At 47.4% G+C, this 13,365-nt stretch overlaps 1 protein-coding gene across 1 annotated transcript in view; it reads left to right on the top strand.

Annotated features, from left to right (window-relative positions):
* The window catches only part of CTNNA1 (catenin alpha 1), a 119,662-nt gene that overhangs the window by 57,088 nt on the left and 49,209 nt on the right, over positions 1-13,365 (top strand). Inside the window, exon 6 of the mRNA XM_077266024.1 lies at positions 12,895-13,158. Within this exon, the coding sequence (XP_077122139.1) occupies positions 12,895-13,158 (264 nt within the window). The remainder of the gene's footprint in view (positions 1-12,894; positions 13,159-13,365) is intronic.

The raw sequence follows: 13,365 nt of genomic DNA, 5'->3' as shown, positions 1-13,365 counted from the left end.
CGTAAGAACGAAATAACAATTTTTACTTGCTGAGCAGAATCTCCAGATGAACAGGGTCTCAGGGACAAAAACAATTTACAATTATTCACGAAATTCCTAAACCTTAACCTGTCTCCGGAAAACAGTTCAGGAATCGGTATTTTAGGTTCTGACCTAGGATTTCTGATAACATAGTCTTGTATGCCCTGCACACGAGTAGCCAGCTGGTCCACACTTGTAATCAAGGTCTGGACATTCATGTCTGCAGCAAGCATAGCCACTCTGAGGTAAAGGGGAAGAAGAAAAAAAAAAAAAAAAAAAAACTCAGAATCTTCTTTCTTATAATCCCTCTTCTGCAATGCATTAAACATTTAATACTGGCCTGGCAAACTGTTATGACCCCAATGGCGAGGGTCTCAGAGGAACGTGGAAGTCTGCAGAATACAAAAATCCAGCTCATAGGGCAGTGGTAACTGGGTTGACCATATATCTACTCCTAACACCAACACTAGAAGTAGCCGGGGATCATTCCTACGTTGATTCTAGATGACACGCGCCAGCCGGAGAATCTAGCTACCCCTAGTAGAGGAAAACAAAGACCTTTCTTGCCTCCAGAGAAGGGGACCCCAAAGCTGGATAGAAGCCCCCCACAAATAATGACGGTGAGGTAAGAGGAAATGACAAACACAGAAATGAACCAGGTTTAGCACAGAGAGGCCCGCTTACTGATAGCAGAATAAAGAAAGGTAACTTATATGGTCAACAAAAACCCTATCAAAATCCACACTGGAAATTCAAGAACCCCCGAACCGTCTAACGGTCCGGGGGGAGAACACCAGCCCCCTAGAGCTTCCAGCAAAGGTCAGGATATAGATTTGGAACAAGCTGGACAAAAATACAAAACCAAAACAAATAGCAAAAAGCAAAAGGCAGACTTAGCTGATATAACTGGAACCAGGATCAGTAGACAAGAGCACAGCAGACTAGCTCTGATAACTACGTTGCCAGGCATTGAACTGAAGGTCCAGGGAGCTTATATAGCAACACCCCTAACTAACGACCCAGGTGCGGATAAAAGGAATGACAGAAAAACCAGAGTAAAAAAAACTAGTAACCACTAGAGGGAGCAAAAAGCAAATTCACAACAGTGCCCATGTGCAGCGAGTTTCTCCATTGACCATGGAATTGGTGATGCCTAGTTGTTAATCTAGTCATGCATTCCAGGAATAATGGGAACAAAACAATGCAGAGTTATAAGAAAAGATTATCCAGAATTATTATTCATGGGGATTAACCCCTTCCCGACCTTTGACGCATACGCTGCGTCATGAAAGTCTGTGCCTTCCCGACCTATGACGCAGCGTATGCGTCATGGAGGGATCGCGTCCCTGCAGATCGGGTGAAGGGGTTAACTCCCATTTTACCCGATCTGCAGAGACAGGGGGAGTGGTGCTTCAGCCCAGGGGGGGTGGCTTCACCCCCCGTGGCTACGATCGCTCTGATTGGCTGTTGAAAGTGAAACTGCCAATCAGAGCGATTTGTAATATTTCACCTAAAAAACTGGTGAAATATTACAATCCAGCCATGGCCGATGCTGCAATATCATCGGCCATGGCTGGAAATACTAAAGTGACCCCCCCCACACCCACCGATCGCCCCCCCAGTCCTCCGTTATGGGGTCCGGTCCCCTCCGTCCGCCTTCCGGCTCCCCCGTCCTCCTGTCCGCTCCCTCCTTGCTCAGATCCCCCCCCCTCGTGCTCCGATCACCCCCCCTGTGCTCCGATCCACCCCCCCACCACCCCTTCATACTTACCGATCCTCCCGGTGTCCGGCCGTCTCCTCGCTGGGCGCCGCCATCTTGGAAAATGGTGGGCGCATGCTCAGTGCGCCCGCCGAATCTGCCAGTCGGCAGATTCCTTACAAGTACATTTTGATCGCTGTGGTAGGTTCTATCACAGCGATCGAAATAAAAAAAATAATAAATAACCCCCCCCCCCTTTATCACCCCCATAGGGACAATAATAAAATAAAGAAATTTTTTTTTTTTTTCCCACTAGGGTTAGGGTTAGAACTAGGGTTAGAACTAGGGGTAGGGTTAGGGTTAGGGTTACGGGTAGGGTTAGGGGTAGGGTTATGGCATGTGCACACAGAGCGAATCGGCAGCGGATCGGCAGCGGATCGGCAGCGGATCGGCCGCGGATCCGCAGCGGATTGGCAGCGGATCGGTAGCGGATTGACCGCGGATCCGCAGCGGATTGGCCGTGGATCCGCAGCGGATTGGCCGCTGCGAATTCGAAGCAGTTTTCCATCAGGTTTACAGTACCATGTACACCTAAGGAAAACCAAATCCGCTGTGCCCATGGTGCGGAAAATTCCGTGCAGAAACGCTGCGTTGTATTTTCCGCAGCATGTCAATTCTTTGTGCGGATTCCGCAGCGTTTTACACCTGTTCCTCAATAGGAATCCGCAGGTGAAATCCGCACAAAAAAACACTGGAAATCTGCTGTAAATCCGCAGGTAAAACGCAGTGCCTTTTACCTGCAGATTTTTCAAAAATCGTGCGGAAAAATCTCACACGAATCCGCAACGTGGGCACATAGCCTTAGGGTTAGGGTTGGAATTAGAGTTAGGGTTGGAATTAGGGCTAGGGTTTGAAATAGGGTTAAGATTAGGCTTGTGGTTAGGGTTACGGATAGGGTTAGGGGTGTGTTGGGGTTACAGTTGTGGTTAGGGTTGGGATTAGGGTTACGGTTGGGATTAGGGTTAGGATTAGGGTTGGAATTAGGGTTACGGGTGTGTTGCGGTTAGGGTTGTGGTTAGGGGTGTGTTGGGGTTAGGGTTGTGATTAGGGTTATGGCTACAGTTGGGATTAGGATTAGGGGTGTGTTGGGGTTAGTGTTGAAGTTAGAAATGAGGGGTTTCCACTGTTTAGGCACATCAGGGGTCTCCAAACGCAACATGGCGCCACCATTGATTCCAGCCAATCTTGCGTTCAAAAAGTCAAATGGTGCTCCCGCCCTTCCAAGCCCCGACGTGCGCCCAAACAGTGGTTTACCCCCACATTTGGGGTACCAGCGTACTCAGGACAAACTGGGCAACAACTGTTGGGGTCCAATTTCTCCTGTTACCCTTGCAAAAATAAAAAATTACTTGCTAAAACATAATTTTTGAGGAAAGAACAATTATTTTTTATTTTCACGGCTCTGCGTTATAAACTTCTGTGAAGCACTTGGGGGTTGAAAGTGCTCACCACACATCTAGATAAGTTCCTTCGGGGGTCTAGTTTCCAAAATGGGGTCACTTGTGGGGTGTTTCTACTGTTTAGGCACATCAGGGGCTCTGCAAATGCAATGTGACGCCCGCAGACCATTCCATCAAAGTCTGCATTTCAAATGTCACTACTTCCCTTCCGAGCCCTGACGTGCGCCCAAACAGTGGTTTACCCCCACATATGGGGTATCAGCGTACTCACAACAAACTGGGCAACAAATATTGGGGTCCAAATTCTCCTGTTACCCTTGTGAAAATAAAAAATTGCTTGCTAAAACATCTTTTTTGAGGAAAGAAAAATGATTTTTTATTTTCACGGCTCTGCGTTGTAAACTTCTGTGAAGCACTTGGGGGTTGAACGTGCTCACCACACATCTAGATAAGTTCCTTGGGGGGTCTAGTTTCCAAAATGGGGTCACTTGTGGGGGGTTTCTACTGTTTAGGCACATCAGGGGCTCTGCAAATGCAATGTGACGCCCGCAGACCATTCCATCAAAGTCTGCATTTCAAATGTCACTACTTCCCTTCCGAGCCCTGACGTGCGCCCAAACAGTGGTTTACCCCCACATATGGGGTATCAGCGTACTCACAACAAACTGGGCAACAAATATTGGGGTCCAAATTCTCCTGTTACCCTTGTGAAAATAAAAAATTGCTTGCTAAAACATCTTTTTTGAGGAAAGAAAAATGATTTTTTATTTTCACGGCTCTGCGTTGTAAACTTCTGTGAAGCACTTGGGGGTTGAACGTGCTCACCACACATCTAGATAAGTTCCTTGGGGGGTCTAGTTTCCAAAATGGGGTCACTTGTGGGGGGTTTCTACTGTTTAGGCATATCAGGGGCTCTGCAAACGTAACATGATGCCCGCAGACCATTCCATCAAAGTCTGCATTCCAAAACGTCACTACTTCCCTTCCGAGCCCCGGCATGTGCCCAAACAGTGGTTTACCCCCACATATGGGGTATCAGCGTACTCAGGAGAAACTGGACAACAACTTTTGGGGTCCAATTTCTCCTGTTACTCTTGCAAAAATAAAAAAATTCTGGGCTAAAAAATATTTTTGAGGAAAGGAAACACATTTTTTATTTTCACGGCTCTGCGTTATAAACTTCTGTGAAGCACTTGGGGGTTCAAAGTGCTCACCACACATCTAGATTAGTTCCTTGGGAGGTCTAGTTTCCAAAATGGGGTCACTTGTGCGGGAGCTCCAATGTTTAGGCACACAGGGGTCTCCAAACGCGACATGGTGTCCGCTAATGATTGGAGCTAATTTTCCATTCAAAAAGCCAAATGGCGTGCCTTCCCTTCCGAGCCCTGCCGTGTGCCCAAACAGTGGTTTACCCCCACATATGGGGTATCATCGTACTCAGGACAAACTGGACAACAACATTTGGGATCCAATTTCTCCTATTACCCTTGGGAAAATAAAAAATTCTGGGCTAAAAATCATTTTTGAGGAAAGAAAAATTATTTTTTTATTTTCACGGCTCTGCGTTATAAACTTCTGTGAAGCACCTGGGGGTTATAAGTGCTCACTATGCATCTAGATAAGTTCCTTGGGGGGTCTAGTTTCCAAAATGGGGTCACTTGTAGGGGAGCTCCAATGTTTAGGCACACAGGGGCTCTCCAAACGCGACATGGTGTCCGCTAACGATTGGAGCTAATTTTCCATTCAAAAAGTCAAATGGCACGCCTCCCCTTCCGAGCCTTGCCGTGCACCCAAACAGTGGTTTACCCCCACATATGAGGTATCGGCATACTCAGGAGAAATTGCCCAAATTTTAGGATCCATTTTATCCTGTTGCCCATGTGAAAATGAAAGAATTGAGGCTAAAAGAAATTTTGTGTGAAAAAAAAGTACTTTTTCATTTTTGCGGATCAATTTGTGAAGCATCTGGGGGTTTAAAGTGCTCACTATGCCTCTAGATGAGTTCCTTGGGGGGTCTAGTTTCCAAAATGGGGTCACTTGTGGAGGAGCTCCAATGTTTAGGCACACAGGGGCTTTCCAAACGCGACATGGTGTCCGCTAACGATGGAGATAATTTTTCATTCAAAAAGTCAAATGGCGCTCCTTCCCTTCCGAGCCTTACCATGTGCCCAAACAGTGGTTTACCCCCACATGTGAGGTATTGGTGTACTCAGGAGAAATTGCCCAACAAAATTTAGGATCCATTTTATCCTGTTGCCCATGTGAAAATGAAAAAATTGAGGCTAAAATAATTTTTTTGTGAAAAAAAAGTACTTTTTCATTTTTACGGATCAATTTGTGAAGCACCTGGGGGTTTAAAGTGCTCACTATGCTTCTAGATAAGTTCCTTGGGGGGTCTAGTTTCCAAAATGGGGTCACTTGTGGGGGAGCTCCAATGTTTAGGCACACGGGGGCTCTCCAAACGTGACATGGTGTCCGCTAAAGATTGGAGCCAATTTTTCATTCAAAAAGTCAAATGGCGCTCCTTCCCTTCCGAGCCCTGCCGTGCGCCCAAACAGTGGTTTACCCCCACATATGAGGTATCAGCGTACTCAGGACAAATTGGACAACAACGTCCGTGGTCCAGTTTCTCCTTTTACCGCTGGGAAAATAAAAAAATTGTTGTTAAAAGATCATTTCTCCTTCGCCTCATTGGGGGACACAGACCATGGGTGTATGCTGCTGCCACCAGGAGGCTGACACTAAGTATTACAAAGAAAGTTAGCTCCTCCCCTGCAGTATACACCCCTCTGCTGGCTCCCAGCTAACCAGTTCTTGCTTAGTGTCCGTAGGAGGCACACGGACGGGTCTGCTATTCAGACCCAAAGAACTCTTTTTTTCCGTTTTTTACTTTTTACTACGGTCGAATGGGGCGACGGATTCTTTCATGTTCCGATCTCCTCGAACCATCAACAGGCGAGCACGGGAGTTTTACCTCTCCGTATCCTCTCCTGCGACGTGGGAAGCCACTGCCTGAGCTGATTCTAGGGGCGACGGGCCCCTTCAAGGGCACCGATCTCCCCCCTCCCTTATCAGACGAGCACTGGAGTTTTACCTTCAGTATCCTCTTCTGCAGCCAGGCCTATTGCCGGACATTCAGCCCTGTCCACCAGGTTTTACCCTCGGCTGTACAGAGGCACCTTCCAGCGTGGCGTCCGAGCAGCCCCCACTGCATCACCACTGAAAAAGCGGATGGTACAAGGAGGCGGACGGTTCCTCTCCACCCCCCTTCTGCAGGGATGGTGGATGGAGGCCCCCCCAACCATGCATCGTCCTATCTACCCGGGCACAGCTCCTACCTGCAGCATCTGCCATGGTCCCCCTCCATATTGGGGTAAGTGCTCCGTGAGATTTGGGTGTTCCGACGGTCAGAGGAGGGCTCCATAGCGACTGGGTCCCCACAGAGCTCTTTTCCCCTCAATCTGCGGGTGCGCGCCGGCCGAAGCCATAACTTTAGTCCCCGGCTTTGGCCCTGTTTAGGCCGCAGCCCGGGAAGCCCCGCCCACCGCTTGCTCCCTTCTAGCGGCTCCGCCCCCCTATTCAGGCGCTTCTCGTTCCAGACGAGATCTCGGCGGCCATCTTCCTCCTCCTCCATTGCGGTCACTATTTCTTCTGGAGGGGGCTGCGGCCGGCGGTTTTTCAGCGCTGAAGTCAGCGCTATTCCAGTCGGGGGACTCAGAACCTGAGTAAGGTGAATCGGAACCCCCCCCCCCCCCCCCCGGCACGCATCCCGGCAGCATTAAGGGACTAGCTTCCCTGTTTTTTTTTTTTATATCCTTAAGGCTGCAATTTTCTGGTGCTCCTGCACACTGCAGAATGTATAATACAGTATGCAGGCTTGCAAACGGAGAGCTGTGAGTTCCCAGCAATGAAGCTCTCATGACTCATTCCCTGGTGACTCATTCCCTGGTGACTCATTCCCTGGTATTTGCTACTCTGCCTCGGTAGTCGCTGGGCCCATAGGTGCATCCCCAGCTTTCCATGCCTTTTTATTAAACCCAGGACCAGCATTCCCTGGTCTTAAGGGTCCCCTAGTTTTAAAAGGGTCACATCCCCAGCATTCTCTGCTCTGCCAGGAGCCGGTCTCCTTTTCCTTAGTACTTAATCAGGCCAGTAGGCCCTGGCCTTAAAGGCACAGGGCCAGTAGGCACTGGTCTTAAAGGCACATGGCAAGTGTGCCCTCGTCTTAAAGACACATGACCAGCTCTTGTTCCTACATTCCTCTCATGACTGGTCTTAAAGGAGCATGACCAGCTTTTTTGTTCTTAATGTCTAGTACGTCCTGGTTTTTCAAGGCCATGACCAGTATGCCCTGGTCTTAAGGGCACGTGACCAGTATCCCCTGGTCTTAAACGCAATAACCAGTATGCCCTGGTCTTAAAGGCACATAACTAGTACGTCCTGGTTTTCAAGGCACATGACCAGTATGCCCTGGTCTTAAAGGCACGTGACCAGTATCCCCTGGTCTTAAACGCAATATCCAGTATGCCCTGGTCTTAAAGGCACATGACTAGTACGTCCTGGTTTTCTAGGCACATGACCAGTATGCCCTGGTCTTAAAGGCTCATGTCCAGTACGCCCTGGCTTTTAAAGGCACACGACCAGTATGCCCAGGTCTTTAAGGCACGTGACCATTTTGCCCTGGACTTAAAGGCTCAGGACCAGTACGCCCTGGTCTTAAACGCAAATGACCAGCATACCCTGGTTTTAAGGGCACATGACCATTATCTCCTGGATTTCAGCATGCCCTGCTTTTAAAGGCACATGAACAGTATTTCATCTTACAAAAGGCACAAGACCAGTATTCCCTGGTCTTAAAGGCTTATGGCCAGTAACCCCTAGCCTTAAAGGCGCATGACCAGTATTTACTGGTCTTAAGGGCACATCATCTATCCTAAGCTGGTCACCCTAACTGAGCTCTGGAGCACTCACATGCTCCCTCTCCTACAATGGGAGCCGTCGGCTAGCAGGGGCCGCAAGTATTCTAGATAATCTCCATCAACATTTGACGGTGATGCACTGGAAGACCTCTAAGTAGGATACCATACCTGGTCAGAATTTTATGGGCGACGGGTCCCTTTAAGGGCTCCGATTTCCCCCCACACCTTCAACAGACGAGCACACGGAGTGTCGCCTCCATGTATCTTCTTCTGCATCCAGGTCTATCGCCACAACCTGCCCTGTCCACTCGGAAACCTCAATTCTGGGGATGTACTGAGGCACACATTTGTGGCGTCCCAACAAGGAGGTTTTTTCCCCCCTTTGTATCAGATGCAAGAAAGTGGACGATTCCTCTCCACTTCCCTGTTAAGAGATGGTGGATCGAGGTTTTTATTTTTTATTTATTTTTATTTTTTTCCTTATTTTCTTCTCTGCACGATGGCAGAGACCTGCTGGGTACAGTCCCGCATTCTGTCACTTGACAGACTCGCCGGGCAGAATTTCTTGCGGTATTCCTACCAGTATCCTGGCCGGTGTATCATCAATTAAGATTCCACAGACGGTCGGATAGCAGGTCTAGTTAGTTCCGTCCTGTGGTTTCGGGTTTAGCGCTCTACCCTTCCTTAGCCGCCACATGGGTTGCTTGACCAAAGGGAGAGAATGAAAGTCTCCGGGTCCCAGATCTTATCTACTTCGTTCCACAGTATAGCTGGCCAATCAAATCTTCTGAGCGGGAGACTAGCAAGGGATCGTATCTCTTCTTCAAGCTCAACCAGCAGTGGAAGCATTGGCCAGGACAGTCTAGATCTAAGGGATCTTGGTTCCAAAATGGAGGGAATGAAAAGTATCTCCGTTTCTGGACCCCAAACTTCTAACAACCTTTGACAGGGCCCTCTCTTTTTTCGGATGGAGTTCCTCCGCTCAGCCACTACTTCAACAGAGAAACGTGGTTGTTTTCTGGCATCCATCGTCATTCGGGATTCTTCCCTCACATACCTATTTCTCCTCTCTACTATATTCTCTTCGCCTTTCCATTCGCGAACAGTATTTTCACGACCTGGCCCTTCTGCCTGGCTACCACACCAGAGTGGTCGCAAGGGTCATGACGGTTGTCATGCGCTTCTTGCACCTTAGAAACATGGTCGTCCTGCCCTACTCGGTCGACTCTCTAGCTGCTCTACAAGGACTACGCTAAGTCGTCTATATCACTTGCAATACCCTCTCACTTGGGCTAGCAGCTAAACTTAGACAAGTTTTTTCCTCATTCCCAGCCCAGCAGATCCTCTTTGACGATGATCCTGCACAAGAAGGATGGTAATTCTCTCTCTCGAGTCAAGGTCGTGGCCCTTCAACACGGAGCTTGTGCACTTGATCACTCATTCCCTCGGTTCATTCAATTAGCTAGGAGGGTTCTGAGCAATAAGATGAAAACGGAAGTAGTTTTCTTTTGCTCCGCTCGTTTTCAGCAAGTCAATCAGGCTTTCAAAAGGTAGTTTCTAAGCTCCTTCCTCATCCAGAGCCTTCTTCTGGTCCAATGGTTATTAGGGATACCAATGCCCGTCTTCTTCTCCCGATCATTTCTCTGGGGATCTGAACAGTACGGCTAATCCCACAGCAGGTCCACTGCCCTTAGGCGGGTCAACCATCCGTCTTCAATTTGGATAATGCCACGGCTGTGCCATACGTCAATCATCTCGCAGGTACCCACAGTCAAGCGCCATGGCCGAGGTACCTCGCACTCTCTAATGGGCCGAGATCTATCATTCGGTGATCTCTACAGTACATGTCCCTGGAGTAGAACACTGGGCGGCTGACATATTCAGCCGTCAGGGTTTTTCTCCTCAAGTGAGTGGGAACTTCACTCGGAAGTCTTCCTTCACATCTGCCTTCACTGGAGTACTCCAGATGTCGGTCGGATGGCGTCCAAGCTGAACGCCTATGTACTCCAGTTCATGGTTTGGCTGCAAGATCCAAGTCTATCGCAGTGCATACTCCGTTTCTTCCACGGTACCAATTTCCATAACTCCTCTTCCACTACGTCTGAGACCTTTTTGGAAGCGGAAAAGGCCCCCAGTGATCCTGGGAGACCCGCACTGACCATGTCAGGTTTTCTCGCTTGCGGTACTAGTATTTCTCCGTCTTATTTCGTCAAAATTGGAACTATGGACCTTCTCGCAGGGAGTCTCCACCTGTAGTTCTTCCCTACCGGGTACCGTTAGATCTGGGGGACCTTAATGGTCCTGGGGATCTTACAGTACACTCCTTTTTTCGATCCAGAAAGACTTTACAATAAGGGAACGTCACTCCCCTTTTTTCTATGCGTTCTTGTCATCCTGATGAGTCTTCAGAGCTTCCCACTCTGTTCCTTTCAGTCTTTTTTCCTTATTACCATCTATGCATCGTTGCCCTCAAGCCATCCCATTCCCTCGTTGCCAGGGTGGTTTTGTATTCCCACTGTTGCAGGGGCATCGTCCTCTCATCTTTCGGCTCCAGTCCACACAACGGAATGGGTTCTCCATAATCTGGAAGTAGTGAGTGCTCCAAGTGGGTACGTATCGAGGACGGCGTCCTTCCAAAGGTTGGACACTTTGCTTGGGCTTCTCGATGGTAAGTAGGCTTCCCGATGGTCACAGGAAGGGTTTAGCCGGGTTCATCGGCCTCGTTAGCCTGGTGGATTCTTTTCACCATCCAGGAGTCCTTCCGCGCTAGATGTCAGCCTATCTCCCTGTCTCAGGTCCGCATGCATTCTTGAAGCACTATAATTCACACACTTCCACAGATGTGAGTCTGGGCAGGCGGACTTTGCAGGCCGCCTTGGCGCACTTGTAAGTAGCGGTTACACGGCCTGATCTGATGTTGTCCCCACCCAGGGACTGCTTTGGGACGTCCCATGGTCTGTGTCCCCCAATGAGGCGAAGGAGAAATAGGGATTTTTGTGTACTCACCGTAAAATCCTTTTCTCCGAGCCATTCATTGGGGGACACAGCTCCCTCCCTATTATTAGTTGTATTTGTTTTTATCATTTGATATGTTATACTCTCATATATTATGTGACATGCTATACGCTTATATGTTATTGATCTCCTACTGCTTTTGCACCGAACTGGTTAGCTGGGAGCCAGCAGAGGGGTGTATACTGCAGGGGAGGAGCTAACTTTCTTTGTAATACTTAGTGTCAGCCTCCTGGTGGCAGCAGCATACACCCATGGTCTGTGTCCCCCAATGAATGGCTCGGAGAAAAGGATTTTACGGTGAGTACACAAAAATCCCTATTTTTGTGACTAAAAAGTTAAATGTTCATTTTTTACTTCCATGTTGCTTCTGCTGCTGTGAAACACCTGAAGGGTTAATAAACTTCTTGAATGTGGTTTTGAGCACCTTGAGGGGTGCAGTTTTTAGAATGGTGTCACTTTTGGGTATTTTCAGCCATATAGAACCCTCAAAATGACTTCAAATGTGAGGTGGTCCCTAAAAAAAATGGTTTTGTAAATTTTGTTGTAAAAATGAGAAATCACTGGTCAAATTTTAACCCTTATAACTTCCTAGCAAAAAAAAAAATTGTTTCCAAAATTGTGCTGATGTAAAGTAGACATGTGGGAAACGTTATTTGTTAACTATTTTGTGTCACATAACTCTCTGGTTTAACAGAATAAAAATTCAAAATGTGAAAATTGCGAAATTTTCAAATTTTTTGCCAAATTTCCGTTTTTTTCACAAATAAACTCAGAAATTATCGACCTAAATTTACCACTAACATGAAGCCCAATATGTCACGAAAAAACAATCTCAGAATCGCTAGGATCCGTTGAAGCGTTCCTGAGTTATTACCTCATAAAGGGACACTGGTCAGAATTTCAAAAAACGGCAAGGTCATTAAGGCCAAAATAGGCTGGGTCATGAAGGGGTTAAACAGTGTACACTGAAACAGACCTGTCTGGAATTTGATAGATCCTTTTTAGCCCCTTACCGACATATGACGTATACCATAATTACATCATATGCCAGTTCCCTAACTTTGATGCGGGTTCAGTTCCTGTCGATCTGTGACAGCAGCATTTACCGTGTGCATCCTGGCAGGGTTTGCTGTTCTAACCACCCTATGGTGTACGTGTGATGCAATCGTGGGGTTGCCGATGATTTTCCTTGACAGCTTGAGTATCTGCTGAAGACCCTTGTGCCTGTCATTAGGGTAATCCTGTGAAAGTACAGCAGAAAAAGAGGCAGCACCGCTTACCTTCTTAGATCTTTGAACAAATGCACTACAGGATGCAGCCAGCCCATGTAGCAAAGATGTTGGCAACACATGTGCAAAATACTAAATAGACAGCCACTCCCCACCTACCCATTCATGGAGGGGGTGACTGCTTAGTATACAATTGTACAATAAAGGCCTTTTTTACATCCATCATTAATGGACCTACTTTCTCTCATGTTGCATCAATTTTTTTCTTAACCGTTTTTAAAAACTGAAGGACGTAGACAGAAGTTTTTTTTTTTTAAATCTACTGACTTTTAAAAAAAAAAATTCCTTGAAAAATGGATGAGACCGGGATGGAACTCTGTTTTATACAGAATCCTATAGCACTCACACAGCACATACCAGAGTCTCGCTGATCAGACACACAGAATCGCTTTATTTGATGTTTGTGTGGATCAACAGAACCCTGTGGGTCCATGTGTCCATTTTTTTTCTTGTGTCACTTGAATAACACTCACTTTTTTTTTTTCTTTTAGGAGTTGAAAGATGTGGGACACAGAGATCAAATGGCCGCAGCTAGGGGAATTTTGCAGAAGAATATTCCAATTCTGTATACGGCTTCCCAAGCATGTCTGCAACATCCTGATGTAGCCGCGTACAAAGCAAACAGAGACTTGATCTATAAACAGCTGCAGCAAGCAGTGACTGGCATCTCTAACGCAGCACAGGCCACTGCATCGGAGGAAATCGCTGCACAGCACGGAGGAGGGGAGCTGGCTATTGCGCTGAACAATTTTGATGTAAGACTTCATTTTGTATTCACCAGTTGTTTCAGAGGTTTTCTTATTCCGGAAAGTCATGACGTATTGCCATCACTTTCTGATTGGTTTGTGGCTTATTGCTCAGACCGCCACCATTTCTGTGAATGAAGTGTCCACAGTGCTATGCTTCCTTCAGAGGTTCATTTAGTAGATCAGCACCAACAATCTCTGTCCAGTGGGAGGTTT

Source organism: Ranitomeya variabilis, chromosome 5, assembly GCF_051348905.1.
Source record: "Ranitomeya variabilis isolate aRanVar5 chromosome 5, aRanVar5.hap1, whole genome shotgun sequence".
In the NCBI taxonomy this organism is placed as follows: domain Eukaryota; kingdom Metazoa; phylum Chordata; class Amphibia; order Anura; family Dendrobatidae; genus Ranitomeya; species Ranitomeya variabilis.
This window is presented reverse-complemented; position numbering and strand designations above follow the sequence as displayed.